The 20,367-nt window shown below is 55.1% G+C and overlaps 1 protein-coding gene across 1 annotated transcript; it reads right to left on the minus strand.

Annotated features, from left to right (window-relative positions):
• Positions 1-2,063: 2,063 nt before the first annotated feature.
• On the minus strand, positions 2,064-19,046 carry PWP2 (PWP2 periodic tryptophan protein homolog (yeast)). Its single transcript, XM_008567711.1, has 20 exons — positions 19,029-19,046; positions 17,778-17,890; positions 16,480-16,574; positions 16,242-16,341; positions 15,779-15,922; positions 14,834-14,969; positions 14,331-14,551; positions 12,133-12,344; positions 11,539-11,675; positions 10,974-11,122; positions 10,721-10,868; positions 10,195-10,345; positions 9,581-9,761; positions 7,672-7,819; positions 6,718-6,826; positions 5,846-5,911; positions 4,706-4,924; positions 4,417-4,567; positions 4,178-4,252; positions 2,064-2,627 (listed from the first exon to the last, which is right to left on the minus strand). Exons 1-20 carry the CDS (start codon positions 19,044-19,046, stop codon positions 2,450-2,452), a joined length of 2,751 nt encoding a protein of 916 aa, XP_008565933.1. The 3' UTR covers positions 2,064-2,449.
• Between the last annotated feature and the right edge of the window lie 1,321 nt (positions 19,047-20,367).

Here is a 20,367-nt window from a genome sequence, read left to right on the forward strand (position 1 = left end):
GACGCTGCGGCCCCGTCCCGCGAGCGCGCCGGGGGCGGGGCCGCGCCCGCGCAGAGCCGAGACTGCGGTTGCCTCCGGCAGACGCTCCGCGGCTTCAGCAGGTGCTCTCCGGCGAAAGTGACTCCTTGTGGAACACCCGGCGGTCACATTCCAGGTTCTCACGCACGTCCATTTTTTCTTAATGTGCTTAAGCGAGACCCACAGAGCGTCCCCCCGGCGCAGCGGCCGTCCTGTGTCCCGGGAGGTGCAGTTCCACCTAGAGGCCTGGCTCGGGCGTTCTGGGGCCGCGGGCAGCCATGGTGGCCGCGTGGCCCACAAAGAGCCCAGATGCCCACAGCCCCGGTTCCTCGGCGTGTAGATCCTTAGGCCACCGCATAAGGGGAAAGCGTGTTTCCTGCAGGACTAGCTGGAATTCTTGCATTAAAAAAAGACCCATTTGTTATGCCCAGACTGGCTCATAGGGGAACAGCTGGATAAATGCTCTCTTCTTTCCTTTGACTTACCAACTTTCAAAGTGGAAAGTTTTTGGAATAATTTTGAGTGGTCACTCTTGGAGGACACTGGGACTCTGCAGACACATTTGATGTTTCAACCAAAGGCTGTCACTATTCTAAGATTCAGATTGCCCATTGTGACTTTTACTGTCGATCTTCGCAAGATAGTGAACTAGAACACGGGACATTCCATAAGTTATAACCAAAGATGAGCTCAGAATGTTCTCCTGTCCTTGTTCCTGGACCTCCCTGGCTGATCTCCACTTCTATGGATGGACCCAAGGGAGCCATTCTGATTGTTCCCCACTGCTGGGGAAGCTCCCACAGGCATGCAGGATTCTCACGGTCCCCGGGGGACAAGCTGCTCCATCCCTTTCTCCCCTCAGCACCACATCCAGGAACATCAATTGATAGGAGTGATAGGATCATGAGATAACTCTAAAACAGTCAGATCCGCTTTGAGAAAGGAGATGCTAAAGCACAGTCTGATTTAACTGGTCTGGGAGGCCAAGATCCTACCTCCGTCCCATGCTCAGGTGCAGCTGCCACTCTCTTGGAGCCTTAGGCACAGGCTCCTGGGCCCCTCTGTAGGGCCCACCTCCAGCTGACTGTCACTCGGGTCTGCTCAGCTGTGTGTCACCATACACGTGACACTCACAGAAAAGGCTGAGGTGAGGGAAATATTGGAAACTGTGTTTTGGAACAGGTAATCACTAATGATTCTATTTTCCAGTCTAAGTTACACACAGATATGGTGTAGGGACAAAACACCCAATGATACCAGGCCTGACCTCCTTGTTTCTACAAACTCCTCTGGTCTGCAGGCCTCTGGGCACACATGCTGTGGTGACCGGAGTGCTGACAGGCTACAGAGTGCCCACCTATCTGAAGGTGGTGGTGATCACTGCAGCCCTCAGTGTAGCGGGCGTCATATGCATCACTTCCTCTCTAGCCCACTTGGCCTCACGCCAGCCTGGGGAGGCAGGTGGGCAGGTATCAACTCCACCTCCCAGATGAGCACAGGAGACAGGTGGTGCCCACCAACTGGTGGGCCACCCCTCTGGAGAGTGACAGGCTGGGCCTGACAGATGACACCCACAGTGTTGGTGAGGCACACTACATGGGGTCTGCCCGGTGTCCTGACTCTAGAGGCTGCAGTTACTGTGCCACAGGGACAGGCACCCCAGCTGTGCTTGCCCAAGATGCTGTCACAACAGCCCTTCCCAAGGGCACCACAGGGAGGAGGGGCTGTCCCCTCCCATGTGCCCCTTGTACAGCTGGCACTGCAGGTCTGAGCAAGCTTATGGGAGGACTGGCATCCCAGCCCTGGGGCTCCCATGAGCCCCCGTAAGGTAAGTAGGCGCTCCCTGCCCTGCTCACCTGTTTCTGATCCCCCCGGATGATTGAGCAAGCTTATGGGAGGACTGGCATCCCAGCCCTGGGGCTCCCATGAGCCCCCGTAAGGTGAGTTAAGTAGGCGCTCCCTGCCCTGCTCACCTGTTTCTGATCCCCCCGGATGATATTTGGTTTCTCACACCCGGGAGACATCATAAACGCTCTAATTCTGAGTTTAGACTCAATCCCCACTTATGGAGAAAATTCCGTATTTTTAATCTGAGTCTGTCATCAAAAACTTACATTAAAAATATAATTAACTCTCATACAAAGTTCATGAGTCTACAAACAGTGAGCCTTTCAACAGCAGATGTTTCAACATTCATTGTTATTCACACCGCCCGGTTCCAGGGCCCCGAGTGCCAAGTGTGTGCAACCCAGCACCAACCAACAGCTGTCCTGGCGGCTGCGTGTTTGACTCTTATCGGAAATAGGTCACCAGCAACGGTATCTCAGCTGCTCTCTGCATTGCCTCTTGCTTCCCGGCCCGGAAGGCACAACGGTTTCATCTCTTCTGTGGGTCTTAACCCAAACAATCCGGTATTGCAACAGCGGCGGCCCTACTCCAGCATCCCTTCTCCTCCTCCGTCTCCAGCCGCTGGTCTAAGCAGGTGCAGACTGTCATCGTCAGATGCTCCCGCTTCAGCCTCACTTCCCGGTGGTTCCAAAGGGCGCTTCATGCCCCGCTGCTTGGAGACTGCCAGAGCGTACTGAATGTTATAGCGGTTCCAGTCACAGCTGTTAACAGCACACAGGAATCAGGTCAGTAGAAGCAACAGCTATTTTCTATTCTACCCGAGAATACTGGCCATCATACACCCACCCACCTTCTCTGGGAAAAACCAGTGAGGACCAACCCTGTCCCTCCCCACCCAATTCATTTCCTCCTCTCTTCCCTGCACTGGCAGTCTGGCTTCCACCCCCCTTGGTCCTGAAGCAGCGATGGCCTTCAAGTCCCCGAGTGTAAAACCCCATCTCTTCTGGTCCATCCTCCCCACCCCAGCCCTTCCCCTGGGCCAACCCAGACGGTTTCACCAGCAAGTTCCACTTAATGCTTGAGAAAGGCACCACTGCAGAGCTACACAGTTGTTTTAGAGCGGAGGAGTACTCTCCAAATCAATTCCCCACATTAACAGGATAAAGGAGAAAAGCCACAAAATCATTTCTTATAGAAAACAACCCAGTAAGGAAATAGAACTGAGAGGTAAAACAATAAGAAAAGAATAAAGCACACCACTGTGTAGGTGACATGACTGTGCAGGACTCTTCCCCCAAATTAACAAACGAAAGCCAGCTGCATCCCTACAAATCAGCAATAAATCACTACACAAGGAAGTCCAAAGAACATCAAGTAACTAGGATAACCCTGACAGAAGGTGCACAGTCCTGCTCTTCTACAGAGCTGTGGGAGTTGAGGACGCCTCCACCAAGGGAAGGCTCAGCGCAGCAGGGACCACAGCTCTCCCTGAGCGGATCGCAGAATACGCAGCCCCTGCCTTCCTGCAGGGCAGCCAGAACACTTAGGAAGAAAAGGGGCGAGGAGGAAGGGCTAGCTTTAGACTCTTAAGACTCACTATAAAAACTGAGGGACCATGGGGACCCCACAGGTCCTAGACTTAAACAGAGCGACACTTGGACAGGGCAGAGAACATACTCTTCAGGATCGCAGCTAGAACACCTGGAAACTGATTAGTGGCCAAGGGAAGGAAGATGTCAAAAGGCCAAGCTATGAGACCTTTACAGCCCAGGCTCTGCTTGACCTTAAGGGAGGAAGATTGCTGGGGACAGAAGATGCATGAGCCACAGAGACAACATGGAGAAGTGGAAGGGGGATACCCTCACAGAACACCTGTGGTGGGTCAGGCACTGTCCCAGGCGCCTGAGGGTATTATGTTATCATCATCATCCCCACTTTCCTCCTGGGGAAACTGAGGATCATGGCAGTCACACCTCCAGGAATCCAGACAGCCTGGCCCTGAGGCCCTGTGACCAGCCCCCAAAGCCTCTGCAAGTGACATGCAAATCCAGGAGAGAGAGCCCAGTCCTGAGAACACAATGCATCCATCCTGAGAGGCTGAAGGACTCTAACTGCACCCAAGGCATGTCCCGCCTCCATCCGCACCTGTGGAGAAGCCAGTTCACCCGGGCAGGTGAGAAAAACAAGCACCTCCACAAGAGGAGTCTCTCGTCCCCCAGATCAGTCAACACAGGGACAATCCCCAGTATGGAACCAGCAGAGACAGCGCACCTCCCCCACCCTGCCCACCAACCATGCCAGCAACACGTACAGCTTAGAAACGTTATCTAGGTGCCTCTGGATGCTCTTCTGGAGGAACTGAACCACAGGCAGCAGCTTCCCTGCTCTGAAAAGGAGAGTCCCCTCAGTGTGTGGCACTTACTGCAGTGTTACAGTAAGTAAAGGCCTCACTCCTGCTGTTTGGGCACCAAGTTTTCCTTCTTATATACCCAGAGCAGCTAGTCGAATGACTCACATCACAGATGAATGAGCAGGTGAAACACATCGTACCTGGACTTTAACTTCTGTCCGTGCAACAGGAGTAGTTTCTGAGTCCAAATAAGGTAGAATTCTAGATGATGAGACACCTCAAAGGAGGAAGCTAGAAACTCAAGCGCTTTCTCTACATACAACTCAGGAAGAGAGGAGCTGACAACTTCAACTGTAAAAGAAGGAAGAAAAGCCACGCTTATTCTGCAAGGAACTCAAATTACGAGAAAAGATGGCAACGCTCTGTGTTTGCAAAGAACATGAGAAGCCTGGCCGGCAGCCTGGACCCTGCGGGCTGGCCAATGCTCACTCTCATCCCTGGGCACTGACTCCAGGGCCTCCTGCACCAGCTTCCTCTCGTTGAGCCGGAAGGCCATGAGGATGGCCCTGGTGAACTCCTGCTGGCGCAGTGCCTCACGAATCCGCCCGGGGGTGATGCTGGTGTCCAGCTCAAACGGGTCGAAGAGCATATGGGCATCCAGCGAGTAGATGAGGAGCCCCTCGGTGGTGGTGGCTGCCCAGCAGCGTCCTGTGAAATGAAGCAGTAATTTTCTAAAAATTTAAGTCCACCTCCCCCCTTTTCTTAATAAGGAAGAAGTGGTGAATACGTTCCTGTGATCCAAAAGGTGAAAGTACAAGAGGGACCTGGGCATCTTCCTTCTACCCCAACCGCAGCCCCCTGCTCCTCTCTTTGGAAAGAACCAATTGGGTCACTCTCGGTGCTCTCCTGAGCTATTCTATGCATACACAAGCAAACGTGTACACACATTTTATCTCTATGCTTACACCAGAAGCCAGCACACTTTTCCATTAATGGCAGATTATTTATTTGGCTTTGCAGACCACACAGTCTCTGCAGCTACTCAATGCAACATGGTGCCTGGGGAGCAGCACAGACAAGATCTGCAAACAAACAAATGTGGCCATGTCCCAGTATGACCTCGGTTAACAAAATCAGGTGCTGGACTTAGCCCTTGGGCCAGGATCTGTAGATCCCTGGTTCACAAGACAGTGACCCACCATGAGCTATTCTGCACCTTGCTCTTCCCCCTCAATCTATGCTGGACAGCATCTGCTGATAACCCCACTACCCCAGGACCATGTGTACCTGACAGGTCCCACAGGTCCCTAGCATAGACCCTCCTTCCTGCAACAAGAGGAAGGGGCCGGGCAGAAGAGAGGCAATGGGAAGGTCCTGAGCTGGCAGGGTGTGAGGAGCACTCAGGGAGACAGTACACAAAGAGCAGATGCCCGGCCTGCTCCTTTTCGAAGCTTGGCATCCTTCCCTGGGGACAAGGGCAACCATGCAGCCAGAGGGATCAGTGTCACATTCTTACCCAAGGGGTAAGATCGCAGCACAGAGCCCCCAGCAACTCCAAGACAGACCTTGTCCCTGGGAGCAGAGGTCCTACACCCAACCAGGACCAACAACCTATTTCTTGAGGCTCACCGGTAGGAGAGAAGCGAAGTGAAGTCACCCTGATTTCAGGTTTAAAGTGCCGAGAACTCATGTCACCTGGGGGAAGAGAACCAATCACAGTTACAGGCAGCATATCCAGGCTGCTGCCACCCTGGAGGTCCTCCCTACTGGCCAGACGGCTACGGGGACCCGACCAAGAGCAGCCGCCTCTGCCAAAGGGCCCTGCACAAAGATGAGGTAAGCAGCAGCCCTACCACTGTGTCTGCAGATGGGGCAGGGAGCCCTGTGCCACAGCCAAGCCATGGTTCAGCGGGTGCTGCTGGCCTCACAGAGCTGCTGCCCAGTGGACGAGCCCGTGGAGCAGGTGCTCCCAAGGGCATCCAGCCAGGCCAGCAGACGGCCGGGCTGTTCCAGGAAAGGCCCTGGCCAGCGGGGGGTCTGCTGCATTCAATCTGATGCCCAGGGCCTATAGAGAGGTGCACGGGATTGCTGGCTGGTGGATGTCCCTGAGTCTTCCAGAACACCTGGCTTTCTACCTGTCTTAGAGGCAAATGCACCTCAACAGCAGGTAGCCCATCAGAATCCTCCTGGTGCCCCATGCGGCACAGAAGTGGGTGCTCAGGCCCTGTGGGCAAACCGAGGGGGCCCAGCTGGGTAGGAAGGCCGCATGCAGCAACACAGGGCATGTTCTCCTGCCTGGCAGGACTGGTGGCACCTGCACCCGCCCCAGGATCTTCTCCAGGCACCATCCACCAAAACGTCACAATACCATCACAGTTACTGACTTCATGAACTGCAGCCCAATCAAGGCAGCAAAACTGTGGTCACCTAGGAAAAGAAGGCGAGCAGAGCCATGGTACGGTGGCCTGGGCCACGGGGACATGGAAGGGGAGCCCACTCACCTTTCTTTACACCTGGCAGTGGTATAGTGACTCCATTATCCTCCCCAGCATCTTGATCAATCAGTGCCAGGTTGCCAAACTCTGTCATTTTTCTCCTGTTCAAAAATTCCTAGAATGGTAAAAGCCACGTGAGCCAAGCCTCTGGCAGGTGGCCCTGCCACCTCACTCTCCCTTGCTCACATGCCACTGATGCTAGACAAGCCCTAATCCTGTCTAGAACAAGGACAGGACACACAGACCCCGAGGAAACAGGGACAGAGTCCTATGGCACCCCCACCCAATCCATAAGACCTTCCCTCAGGGCCTGCTGCAGACAGGGTGCATGTGATGTCGGCCGCAGCGGGGCACAGGAGCCCACTCAGACGAGGCCACCATCACCACCACCAAGAGGGGGCAGTACTCTCAGCCCACAGGGAAGTCCACCCGGCACGTGGGGGCAGCCACTCCCTCAGGAAAAGGTCAAGGACACTTTCCCCCCAAAACACTCAGGAGTGTGGTGGGCTTCTAGCCATGCACAGGAGCCTCTTGCCCCGTAATCGGGCCTGAGCAGGTGAACCAGGCAAGTGCACCCCTGCTCAGAGGTTTCCACAGGCTCCCTGCCCCCAACCCGAGTTCCTGTGGGAGCCACAGTGGGAGGAGGGGCCTGGCCAAGCGATGCAGGGAGTGCCGAGGGCTGTGTGTGGACACTGTGTGGACAGTGTGGGCAGGAAGCCACACCCAGGCAGGGCCCTAGCATCTGCTCATTCGCTCCCTCCCTTATGGGTCTCCAGTGGCCCCTGAGCCACCATGTGCTGGTACCCCACCTGTGGGCCAGCCCACAGTAACAACCTCGTGTGTGCACAGCACAGACTACCACTGTGCCCAGGGCCCTGGGAAGCCAGGAGCACCGATCTCTGGAGCCTCACATGCTCAACTGGCACTTGAAGCAGCCCTAGCCCGGAGCCACTGGCTCACCTCCATGGCATCCAGAGAGAGGTTGCAAGAGATCTCGAACTTCTTCATGAGAATCTGCTCCCTGACGTGATAAATGCACACGAACCTGGACATGCCTCCTGCAAGGACACTGTGGCCATCCGCAGAGTAGCACAGAGTGGTGAAGGCCCTGGGGTGGAGAGGAGATGTGGACGTAGGGGCCATCAATGGACCAACTTCGGGAAGTAGGGAAGACTCTACCTCCAAATTTTAGAAAGCAAGCACTGCCCTTCACCAGCACTCTGAGGCTCACAGCCCAAACTCATGCAAGTGATTTAAACCCATGACCTCCAGCAGTGCCATCAGCCTGCTCTGAGACAGCACCACCCTCAGATGACAGGGACACACACTTGTGCTTCCTGACAGCCAAAGTCTCTTTCACAGAAGAACTGAGCAAGTGAGGGTGTCCCTGTTGACACTGGTACAAAGAGGAAGCCAGTCCACCTCCTGCCCTCCAGGCAGCCTGCCCTTGGGTTGCTCAACAGCTTCTCATGACATGAAAAGAACAAGCAACAAAAGAAAAAACAGACACATTGGACATCACTGGAACTTAAGATCTTGCATGTCAGGAACACCATCAAAAAAGTGATGATAGGGCCGGCCCGGTGGCGCACTGGATAGTGCGCTGCTTGGGAAGCGCGGCGGCGCTCCCGCCCGAGGGTTCGGATCCCACATACAGACCGGTTCCCGCTCGCTGGCTGAGCGAGGCACGGGAGCAGCACCGAGGGTTGCAATCCCGTTGCCGGTCCCGGTCCGGTACGGGGACGACACTGAGGGTTGCGATCCGTTGCCGGACACGGAAAAAGACAAAAAAAAAAAGTGATGATAATTCACAGAACAGGACAAATAGTTGCAAATCATCCATCTGATAAGAGTCTCATATCTTGGATATACAAAGAATTTCTAAAACTCAAACAACAAACAAAAAACCAAACCCCCAATTCAAAAATGGGTAAGAGATTTAAAGTCATTTCTCCAAAGAAGACATACAGATGGCCAACAAGCACATAAAACCCAAGTTGCAATGAGATACTAATTCACATCTGTCAGAATGGCTCTGATTAACAAAAAGGCATGGGGAGGACATGAGAAGCTGGAGCCCCATCCATGGCCGGTGGGACCATAAAGCGTGCAGCAGCTGCTGTGGAAAACAGTGTGGCAGCCCCCGGGAAATTAAATGTGGAATTATCATACAACCCAACAATTCCACTTCTGGGTCTAGGCCCATGAGAACTTGCAAGTTGGGTTTGACATTTCCTCTTGGAGGGGACCCCTCTGCTGCACAGGTAGCCCCTCAGCTCCCAGAGACAGGCCCAGACCACAAGGCCGCACCTGTGGGTCCTGCTCCTGCTCCCAGGACACGAGTCCCAGCTCAGCGCAGGCAGCTCACTCAGCCCATCTGACACCACCCCCCTGCAATGAGGGGACATGTATATCTTCACTACCCTCCCCGTGTGAGGCGCCATTTCAATTTACTCTTATGAAGGTCAAAGGTACCAGGGACTAACTTCTGCTTTTTTGTTTTAAACACCAGACTGATGACATCACTTGTGTGACCAAGGTTTGGAAATGGATTCAGCCTTTCAGCTGAATGCACTTGGGTTCAGCAAATCCAAATGCCTCCCATGCTGGGTACCGCAGGAGACTGGGAGTTAAGTAAGAGGTGGCCTCTTGGGACCACCCACCTCTACCCGCAGACGCTCAACAGTCTCAGGACAAAGGACTATGCAAAAAAGAAGAGGCTGTGAGAACCTGGCCATTGGGGCCTTGGGTTGGAGACAAGGCTCAGAGCATGCTGACCCTAGAAGGCTAACAGGAAGCCCTCTGTGATGTCCCAATGCACCCCGGCATGAGCCCCACATCCCCTGCTGGCCTGAGAACCGACACTCACTTCCCCTTGGCTGAGTGTTTGGCTGTGATCTTGTCCAGCTCCTTCCTGCCCGTCTTGAGGTCATGCCTGCCCTCGATAGAGCCTGTCTGCACAGCATTCTCAGGGTCCCAGAAGGTGATCTGCGAGTTCAGCGTGGCTACTGCCAGCTCTGCACCATCAGGGCGAAAAGTCACAGCCAGAGCTAAATGGGGATGTGAAGTTAGGTCCTGAGGAAGATCCCAGACACGCTGCCCACAGCACCCTCCACCAGCAAGCCAGGCCAAGAGATTGTACCACCAGTTCTGCTACGTGAGAAATTCCTCCTGAAGCTCTAACCCTGGCTGGGAGGGAGGCTCCAAAAGCAGCAGGAGCTGTCCCCTCGCCCCCGGCTCCTCCTCCAACAGCAGGAGCCTGATCATATGTTCCTTTCCAGAGCTCCCCGACTAAAAGCCAACCACGGGGGCCATCATGCACAAGGAAGGCTGAGTTTAGTATCGTTCTTTGAACACATTGGGTTTACATCAAGCACACAGCTAAGAACAGGGTAGACAGGTACAAGAAAAAACCACAGCTGGACGATGGTAGGGTATCATGATACTGGTCCCTGTTCCTGTCACTGACCCCCTGCAGCTCACCATCGGAGGTCAGGGCCAGTGTCTCTTTGGTCCTCCAGCTATCAAACATGTCCCACAGGCGCACTGTCTTGTCCCAGGAGGCACTGGCCAGGATGGACTTCATCGGGTTGAAACACAGACCACTGATAGGCCCCTCGTGGCCGGACAGCACCTATGGCAGTGGGCAGAGGAGATATCAGGAGGTGAGAGGTGAGAAACCACCGTCATGACTCTCCAAGCAGCTCTGAACTGGATGCTTGTGTGCACAGAGGCTGTGGCTGTCGAGCCAGGGCTTGAGGCAGCTGTCACACTATGTTGGTGAGGGGACGCAAGGGGAGGCCAGGCCATGCCAGAGACCTTTGAATAATGCTGCTGGCCTCAGGGCTGTGATCTTGATTCCCCGCTCTCCTCTCAGGTTGGTTGAAGGGGCCCTCCCTGAGCCCCCAGCCAGTGCATTGGCCCATGCAACATACACCAGGAATGTGATGGCCTTTCCCCAGGCCCACAGCTCTCTTTGGGCCTGTCCCTTGGGGTGTGCTGTTCTTACGTCCAGGAGCCTGCCTGTCTGCATGGACCACACAAAGATCTCAAAGGAATCCTGGGCCCCAGCAGAGATGATCTCCCCACTTGAATCCACAGCCACGCAGGAGAACTGGGTGGGGCGTGGAGACGTGAAGGTGCGGAAATTTCGGTACCTGCCAGGAAAACGGAGTCGAGGTCAGCACCCCTTGTCCATGCCCAGGCGGCAAGTCTGCGTGCGGCTCGCCCTCTGCCATCACCTGCACCCACTCCTCCATCACCTGTGAAGGTCAAAGGCTCGCACAGTCCCGTCCATGGAGGAGGTCACGATGACATAGCCAGTGGCAGTAAAGGTCACACCGGTGACCCCACTGGAGTGCTCTGTGAAGGTGACGAAGCAGAAGCCACTGAGGGTGTTCCACACCTTGACCTGCGGTGGGAGTGTGGAAGGGACAGGTGGACCGCAGCCCCTGTACCCACTGCTGCCCCTCACTTGGTCTCATAGGTAGGCTCAGGGGCCATGGTGAGTAGTGCTGAGGCCTGGAGAGACCCTCTGCCCCTTGCCGCCTCCTGTGCCCTCAGTGGCCACAGACTCACTCCCGCCAAGCAGCCAAAACCATGCAGGAGACCAAATCAGAAACCCACCCCTCTCCATCCAGGTCCCGATAAAATGTTAAACATCTTTCAGGAGTTTGGGCGAGACTGGGTGAACCCACAAACTCCAGGCCAAGCACCCAACTCAGGGCGTGGCCATAGCAGCCCAGCTGACAAAGCCGAGCACAAGGACTTTATCCCCCCACAGCCACCCTATGCCCTGAGGCCCACAGGATGGGGCCAGGAGCCCACCTTGCCGTCATCACCCCCGGTCACGATGTACTGCCCATCAGGAGAGTAGGCCAGAGCCACCATGCTGTTGAAGTGGCCCTGTTGCTTGAGCACGTAGGACTCGCTCTGCCACTCCCACACCAGCAGCTGGCCCAGGCCTGTGAGCACATGAAACCAGGCCAGGTCACACAAGGGCCCAGCCTACCTCAGCCGACACAGGTCCCAGAAACAGAGCACCGGGGACTGGGCGGGATAAAGACACCCAACATGTGTCAGCACTGGGACCACCCCCCTCCCAAGAGGGAACCATGGGTAGAGGCCCAGAGCAAGCAGTGAGCACCTCTGCAGCTGGCCCTGACTGAGAGACCAACGCCAAGGTGTCATGCAAGGAACTGCTGGAAGGCTGAGACCCAAGCAGGAAACCACAGGACTCCCAACCTGGAGGGCAATTATTTTGGAAGCTTCACAAGCTCTGCCTTTGCAAAGGAGCCCCTGAGGAGCCTGCTCAGAACAGGCCCTCGGAGGCGACTCTCCCAGGGCCACCCAATCCTCTGCTCAGGGTTCCAGCAGGCCCTTGGAGGTCTGCACTGGCCCCAACCCAGGTCTTTGCCCCACTGTTCGGACCGCTGCTGTACCGTACATCCGCCCTGGCCGTCCAGCAAGCGAGCGAGCAGAGAACCCACCTCAGGGAGTGGATGAGGTTGAACTCCGGGAGCTCATGAAGATGGAAGGTTCCAGAAGCAAAACCAGTGACTAAGAGGCGAGTCTTCTTGTGATACGCTGCAGCTGTCAGGTTATTAAAATCTCCTTCTTTATTGAAGAAGTACCTAAGTGGATGGCAGACGTGAGAGGCATGTGAAGAGACCACATGGCCAGGCCGGCCCTGCCCTGCTGTGCCCCGCCACTCTAGGTCCTGGCAGCTGCCCAGAGCGCTCTGCTCCACTTCCAGCACAGGGTCTCAAGGGAGCCTCTCAGAAGGATCTCCATTGCTGACCCCGAGCCATAGGCTGGTGGAGGTCTGGAAGGAACAAGGTCCACAGGGAGGTGGGCAAGGGGCGGGGGAGCAGCCTGTGCCGCAGAGAAGCCCAGCAGATCCCAATGCTTCCTGCCTCCTCCTCCTCCACCATATCTAGATCCAGATGAAGGTGGCCCAATGGCACCTGCACCTTTAACACCTGCTTGGCCCTCCCTCCCCTATGTCCCCTTCCCAACGAAGTTCCACCTGACCCTCTTGAACGAGTGTCTGCTGCCCTCTTTGGGCCAACGTGGGCCACCGCCTCCTTCACACTGACAGTCTGCACTCCCTGCCAGCAAGCACCCCTCCTCACGGAAACTCCAGGAACCCTCCCTCTTCCTGGTGTCTCCTCCAGTGCCTGTCCAAGTCCTGACTCCAGCTAGAATGTCCCTAAGTCCATGTGAACACCCATGGTCCACTCAGACCCCCTGGCTGGGGCCTGGCTGACCCTCCGCACTCTTCAGAGTTGAGACCCCAACCACCCTCACATGTCTCCCACATACCTGTCAGCCCCAGCACACCCCAAATCCAGCCTAGTCTGGCTGTTTAGCCTCCCTCCAAGGTCCCGCTTCTCTTCCCTCTCTGTTGGCTTGCGTGCAAAGCCAGGGAACCCTCCAGAAGCGGAACCATCCATGAAGCCCTCCCCTTGCCCCCTGGTCCGTCACCCTGCACAACTGCTCTGCCCTTCCGCGTCTGCTCTCCCAGCTGAGAGAAAGCCTCAGGAGGACAGGTGGTGTGTTCTAAGCACCAACAGAGCCCAGCACACAGGGGCGCCAAATAATTGCTGAATGGAGGAGTCTAGGCTGGGCAATCGCACAAAAGGGCCAGTCACAGTTGGCGCCATGGCCGCCCATGGCTGCTCCAACCGTGTGTGCCAGCGATTATGACCAGCATCCTACACAGCCCCAGAGAAGGGCCCGACGCCCAGCACCCCACCATAGGGTAGCGCCCCCTGCAGGCGGTCCACAGGCCTGGGGCTCAGTCTGCGTCTAGGTCAAGGGGAGGGAGGTCGTCCCACTGGGGATGTGTGGGGCTAGACTGACTGCCCAGAACCTGACAAAGCGCCCAGAGGCAACCACCTATGGGCCTGTCACACATGCCAGTAGGGTGTACAGTACCGGCCACTCCTGCCTGGCTGAGGATTCCTCCAGGCCTCTCCTTCTAGCTTTCCCCAAACGTCCAGAACCTGACAAAGCGCCCAGAGGCAACCACCTATGGGCCTGTCACACATGCCAGTAGGGCGTACAGTACCGGCCACTCCTGCCTGGCTGAGGATTCCTCCAGGCCTCTCCTTCTAGCTTTCCCCAAACGCCCTATCCTCATGGTATCCCCTCCACCACCTCAACCCCCATGGCTGGTGCTGAGAGTGCACCCCCCATGCATCCTCCACATGCCAAGGGACCCTCGCCCACCACAAACCCTGCGTGAACTGGCAAAGCCACAGACATCTCCCACTGGACATTAGGTGCCACCACATTCCTGTTATCGAACACCTGAACGCTGTCTCCATCTGGGCCTCCCTCCCCTTGCCTGTCCCACTTCCTAAGCCCTGCGCCCTGCCCACATGGACAGACACAGAACATAGTCAGCCGAAGCAGCAGCAGGGGCCTTTGGGTTACAGGGCAGAGTCTCAACACCCCAGCACTCAAGGGTTCTCGAACCTAGGCCTACAGATACACGGGACTGTTCTCAGCACCTCCCAGTCCTTGGCCCTCAGGATCCTGTGTCCAGGTTTCTCTGAGGGCAAGAGACCCCCACAGGAGCATCACACAGAGCCCCGTGCGCCGGGGAGACCTACTTGGCCAGCCGCGAATACGTCACTTTCCCTCTCTTCTCCTCCCCAGCTGGCGCAGCTTTCCCACGGATGGTGCTCTCCCTGTCCCCTTCGTCATTGTCCTCATCCTCCTCTTGCTGCAGCAGGTCCGCCTTCCAGCCCGACGGGGCTTTCAGCCTCAAGCCCTCGGGGGGTGTGTCACATTGCCACACACACAGGGCTCCGTCCTGGCTGAGTGAGTACAGCTGCGAGGGAAGCACACAGGGTGACAGTCACCGCCCTGGCCCCAGGACCCTCCTTGCAGCTCAGCTTCCAGGAGCCAGTTCCCCTAAAGGACTCCTCCACCGTGGAAAGAAATGGCTCTTGAGGAGCAGCAACAGCTCCTGCAAGCCCCTAAACATCCCCCAGGCAGCCCGGAGCAGCCTGAGGACGCTCAGGAGGAGAGGACTTATGGCTCAGCCCCGAGGGCTTCAGGGCTTTCACAGGGGCAACACATTGGGCTAGGGGTATTGGGCGTAGGGACGTACGTCCAGGCTGTTGGATTCAAAGAAGCAGGCCACGATGGCATCTTTGTGTCCTCCCAGTGCGTAGTAGATGAGGTTGTCCCAGCGCTCGGCTCCAAACACCCAGGTGGACATGTCTTTGCTGCCGACCACAAAGCACCTGGGACAGAGAGGCAACACCTCCTCAGGGCTCACGACCAAGCACCACTTGCCCTCATGGTTGACCATGACCACACAGGCAGTCTGCTCTCTGCAGACAGAGATGTACAGATACCATCTGCTCTCCCTGCATGGGTCTCCAGTGTGAGCTCTGGGAAGTCTTTAGCACAGGTTGGGCACCCCAGGACGACCCGTCTGCCCTGGTCTGCCCCCATCTCTTGCCCTTCCTGGAACAGGAGCCAGCTCCTCATTCCTCCCAGATGCGGCCTGAGACCCCGATCAGGGAAAATTCTGGCCACAGTACAGAGTCAACATGCAGAATGATGGCCTTGAAGATACGGGACAGCAGGGATGTGAGATGTGTGATGACCCACATGCCACCTGGGGCCAGGGTGCTCAAGCAAGTCTGATCCTACAAACAGAAGCCACACCACTGCCAGCCTCTGCCTCCACCTGCACAGACACGTGTGACAGGACGCCTAAGGGATGGTGACCTTGTGAGGGGAGGGCATGGCCCTGGCACACTCCCCAACTCTCCTGACTGGTTTGAACGTTTGGTGACACACTCATCTCTCATCAAGATTCAGACCTCATGCTCTGGCTTCCAGTGACAAATGCTGGGGTGGTGCAGACTTGACCAGCCACACTGGACTGGCCTAACAGTGTGGGCTGCAGCCAGCCCCAAGGAAGGCTCAGGAGACATTTCAAAGTGAAACTTCAGGACTCCAAAGTGTGAATCCATGCTCTCCACGCCGAGACTATGCAGGGGCATCTTCTGGAGCCTGCTCTGCAGAGCCTCCATGGCCTCACCTGGAGTCGTCGGTCCAGTCAATGCATGTGGTCTCATCATATGGCCCAAAGTAGGTTTTGTCCAGAACAAAGGCGTTGAATTCTCGCTTCTTACCAGGGGCGTGGTACATCTGAGCAATGTTGCCCTTCGTGATGACAAATTTCCTATCGAAGAAGTGGGGACATAGTCGATATTCAAGACCAGCAACAGCCCTGACACCAGAAGGCCCGGAGAGAACAGCCCAGCTACAGCACCCCAGGCCTCCCTGAGTCCTCCCCTGAGGCCACGGGACGGAGGCTGCGGACCAAGTCAGAGAAGAAATAGACACCAGGGGGCACTCCGGCTGCCCCAGCCTTCTGCTCTGGAGAGGCTGGCCATGTGCCCAATGTGACAACCCGAACCTAGTGGGAAGAGCTGGGCAGTCGGTCTCAGATGGGCAAGTGCGTCAGAGCTCATCCCGCCCAGGGAAGCCACCTGCCTCACCTGCCATCCGGGGAGAAGGACACACTATGCACAGAGCCCTTGAAGTGGAAGCGGTGCAGCACCGACCTGCAGACCAAGCTGACCAGCAGCGCAACGCCCCCTGCAGGAAGCCAGAGGTGACGACCTCTCTGCCACCCCAGAGGCCCTTCCCAGACCCATGGTATGGAAAACACAGCAAAGTTTGGCCTGAGTCCTTCCTCAGCCCGCCCCTTCAGTCCCCACCCAAAGGGGTAATTACCTTCATCCACGATGATGGCAAGGCGGCCATCTGGAGACAGCCCCACACATTTGACATTGTACTGAGTGGCCAGGGGCAGCGTGTCAGATTTGTTGCTGAGAAAGACAAAAACCACAGCATGCAGTTGGTCTCCTATCAGACAAGGGAGACAGGGCCAGCCTCAGACCTGTGGTCCACCCTCCCCATGCCATGCCCCACCAATCCCACTAGACCCCATGTGCCAGGGAAAGAGAAACTGACATGGTCCCTGGGGGGAAATCTGGCAAAACATATTAGAAGCCTTAATAGTGAACTTTGTATACACCGATTCCGCCCCTAGAACTATATTCCAAAAGGATTCTACACACGTATGCCACAAAACCAGAAACAAGCAAAATGTCCAACAAGAGGAATTAACCGTGGTGACAGCACATCTATGCAAAACTTTTTAAAATGAGAAAATGCACAAAAACAGAAAAATGAGCAGTGACAACTAGGTATTTCTCTAAATGTTAGGACTAGCTTGTAATCTTATTGTTTTATCTTCTAAGTTTTCTTCAATGAATATGCAGTCATTACTCTAGAAAGCCCATTAGATGCTGTAATGGTAATAACACCAGCAGCCGAGCCGGCACGCCTACACAAGGCACTGCTCAGGCATGTGAGCAGAGCAGGTACTATTGCTGCCCAGTCTCACAGATACGGAAACTGAGGCCCGGGGCCACCCAGCTGGAGAACTGCAGAGCAAAAAAAAGAGACCCAGGTGGCCTCTGCAACAAAAGGATCTTGCCCCAGCTGCACAGAGGGTCGGCCCACAGCCTTCCCAACAATCTAAGAAGGGAACTATATGTATGTGCTTGTTTGGAAGCAACAACCTGAGAAACCAAAATTAATCTCCAGCTGCAGAAATGGAAACTCTGGGTCTGCCAGTCCAACGAGTGAGGCCCAGCAGCATCCAGAGTAGCTTCAACCTTAGCAGCACCACCTGGCCTCCTGGCTGTCAGGGGCCTCCCCTGCCCAAGGAAGTGCTAACCCTGAGCTACACCTTCTCCCCACCATCCCACCTTCATACAAGAGAGGCAGGATCCCAAATAAATAACATGATTCTTACCTTTAAGAGCAACACCAACGACCTAGATACAAAGCACTACAAACAAGAACTTGGAATTCCACGACTGACCTATTAAGCCTACTAAATCCAGTACCCCTTTCTCAGGCTGCCTTAATTAATGGGTGTATCGCAAAAAGGCCAGGAAGACACCGGCAGCTCCAGCATACCAACTATAACTGTCACTGTCACATCATTTTAACACACTTACTTTTTAAGGTCAAACACAGTGACTCTATTGCCCACAGGACTGATAACTGAATTTCCATCGCATGTAAAATTTAAATTTCCACGTCGATAAACTGTACCCAGCAAATTTGAAAACTGGAAAAACAAACAAACAAATCCACATTTGTCTTGATACAAAGAAAATAGTGTCTTGACTCCCAGAAAAGGGCTAAGTGAAGCATCTGGGAAGAGATGGCACAGAGCCCCTACAGCAGGGTCCTTGTTCATCCCCTGGGCCCCTCCAATCATCTCCTGGGACATTTCCTGGGCAAAAGAAGAAAAAATGAGTACAACCCTCAGGAGCCCGGGGAGCCAGGAGCTCCCACCCAGGTGGGTAAGAAACACCTGTGAGCAACAGGGAAGCCTCCCAAGACAAGAGGCACATGTGGGTGGAAAAGGGGACATCAAGAGAAAAGCTGCAACAAAGGACTTCAAGAGCACCCAGTGTCAGAGCATCCTGAACGGGTCACAAGCAGACGGCGCTGCACGCTCTGTATCCAGCAGGAGGGGTGAGGAGAAGCGGCAGAAAAGACTGTCTTAGAGAAAGGTCAGGGAAGGATGCTCGGAGGGACCGCCTGGGCTGGAACCCAGGTGCGGAGGAGCCGGGCAGGCCAGGATCCGGAGACTAGGCGGGCAGCGCTCCCAGAGCCTCAGGGCGGAGGATGGCCAGCCGGACGGAGGAGGGCTTGAAGCATAGGAATTGAGTGACCTGAAGCACATGTCCTGACAGCCTCTCTGAGGCCTGGAGAAGAGCGAAGCTAGGCCCGAGGAGGGGCCGGGCGCTGTGCGGTGCCTTCGCCAGCACGAGACGATTTCCAGGGGTCAGAACCTGGTCCAGTTTTGGATAGAGTGGACGTGAGACAGGGCTGGGCCCAGCGGGAAGGGCGGCCCGATGGAAAGAGCGGGAGGCCGTGCAGCCTTCAAGGGCGAAGGAGCCACCAGCGTCCCCACCAGCCCCGGGGTCGGGAGCCCCGGACACGCCCGGGTGGGATCGCCTGCTCCGCCCCACCCCACGTCTGGGGCCGCAAGTCTTGCCCCACTCAAGCCCACGGGCTCCCCCGGAAGGCCCCCTGGGCTCCCCGCCGGGCCCGCTCCAGCCCCGCCCACGCCCGACCCCTCCTCAGCCCTGCTAAGATGCTGCTGCCACCCGCGGGAACGAGCCTCGGGTACAAAGCGAACCACGACCCTCCGCGACCGCTGCCCCCCCACTAGCTGCCCCGCCCCCGCCGCTCACCCGATACGCAAACTTCATCGCGACGTCCCCCACGTGCACCGTTACCGTGATTTTTAAGTTTTGTTTGTGATTTTTAAGTTTTGTTTGTGATTTTTAAGTTTTGTTTGTGATTTTTAAGTTTTGTTTGTGATTTTTAAGTTTTGTTTTCATGACAGTGCCCCTCTGTAAACTCGCTTGTTCTCCACGTGAAGCTGGAAGAGCCGCAGCTTCCGGGGACACTGCCGGCGGCGCCCCCAATCTCCGGACGGGCGCCCCAGGGCAGTCGCTGTCGGTAGGCCGCGGAGAGCCGGCGACCCCGGCACGCCGTGTCGATGCTCGCGAGCACCGGAGCACCGGGTGGAACCGCGAAGTCCCGCTCCCCGCGGCGGTGCTCGAAGCCTGCGAGCTGCGGGGAGGACAGGAGGGGCGGGACAGCTTCCAGTCGTCACGACGTGCAGCGGCAGAGTCCTGCTTGGAGCAGCCAAGTTTCTGCTTGAAATGTGTATTTTCAGAATCGTAGTGCTTACATTTTAAAGTTTAATAGTCACTCCAGTCTAACAGTACGTTACAGAATGTGAAAAATGACTTCTCATAGTGAGCCATGAAAATGGGCTCGACACCTGCAGGTCAGAGCCCCCACCGCGTCGCCTTGTCCAGTTCGAGTCCATCTGACCTATCAGTGGTGTCTGCACCTCTTAGCAGCTTCACGTGGAGAACAAGCGAGTTTACAGAGGGGCACTGTCATGAAAACAAAACTTAAAAATCACATAGAATGTAAAGACCGCAGTTGAAAGTAAGACACATGGTCGGCCCACTTTGTTCTTTTATAAAAAGTAGTCTAGTTTTTCATTTTATATACAAACCTGGAATGCGAAATTTCACTTTAAAACAATCTTAATCACTAAAGAAAAATTGAATAGAAGCCTGTGTGTATTTTCTCTACTAAGTCTTTTTAGGACATCTATGCTCATTGGCTGAGACTTACTAGTATAGGGATCTGACCCACCCCTGCTATGCTGACAATGGAACTGTAGGTAAATGTCATTTTCAGATTAAATACAATTTCCACATCAGAATCAGAAGAGTTATAATTTTTCCAATCACAGGACACCCTCATGAAATTCACATAAATTACAACTTATTTTCTTTTCCATTTACTAGTATTTATATGTTCCACCGATATTTGTAAAACGGCTGCATATTATTTGTTCTTTAGATACACATTCGATATCTGGCTTCACAATTATTTAACAGCTGCTACACCTTTATCAACAAAAGCAGCTAGTCTCAGACATATCAATCTTCCTTTTATAATAACAAAAATCAAGTTACAGCCTTTTGGTTACTCTTATGAATATTA

This window comes from Galeopterus variegatus, unplaced genomic scaffold, assembly GCF_000696425.1.
Source record: "Galeopterus variegatus unplaced genomic scaffold, G_variegatus-3.0.2 Scaffold336, whole genome shotgun sequence".
Classification (NCBI taxonomy): Eukaryota; Metazoa; Chordata; class Mammalia; order Dermoptera; family Cynocephalidae; genus Galeopterus; species Galeopterus variegatus.

Bases quoted from the DNA above. Each gene is read 5' to 3' on its own strand.
- PWP2 (XM_008567711.1), bottom strand. The intron at 16,575-17,777 runs GTAAGTGTGTTA...TGTCTTTCTCAG, and splicing joins ACTGTGTTTGACCTTAAAAA to CAACAAATCTGACACGCTGC. The intron at 14,970-15,778 runs GTGAGGCCATGG...TCTCTGTCCCAG, and splicing joins GACTGGACCGACGACTCCAG to GTGCTTTGTGGTCGGCAGCA.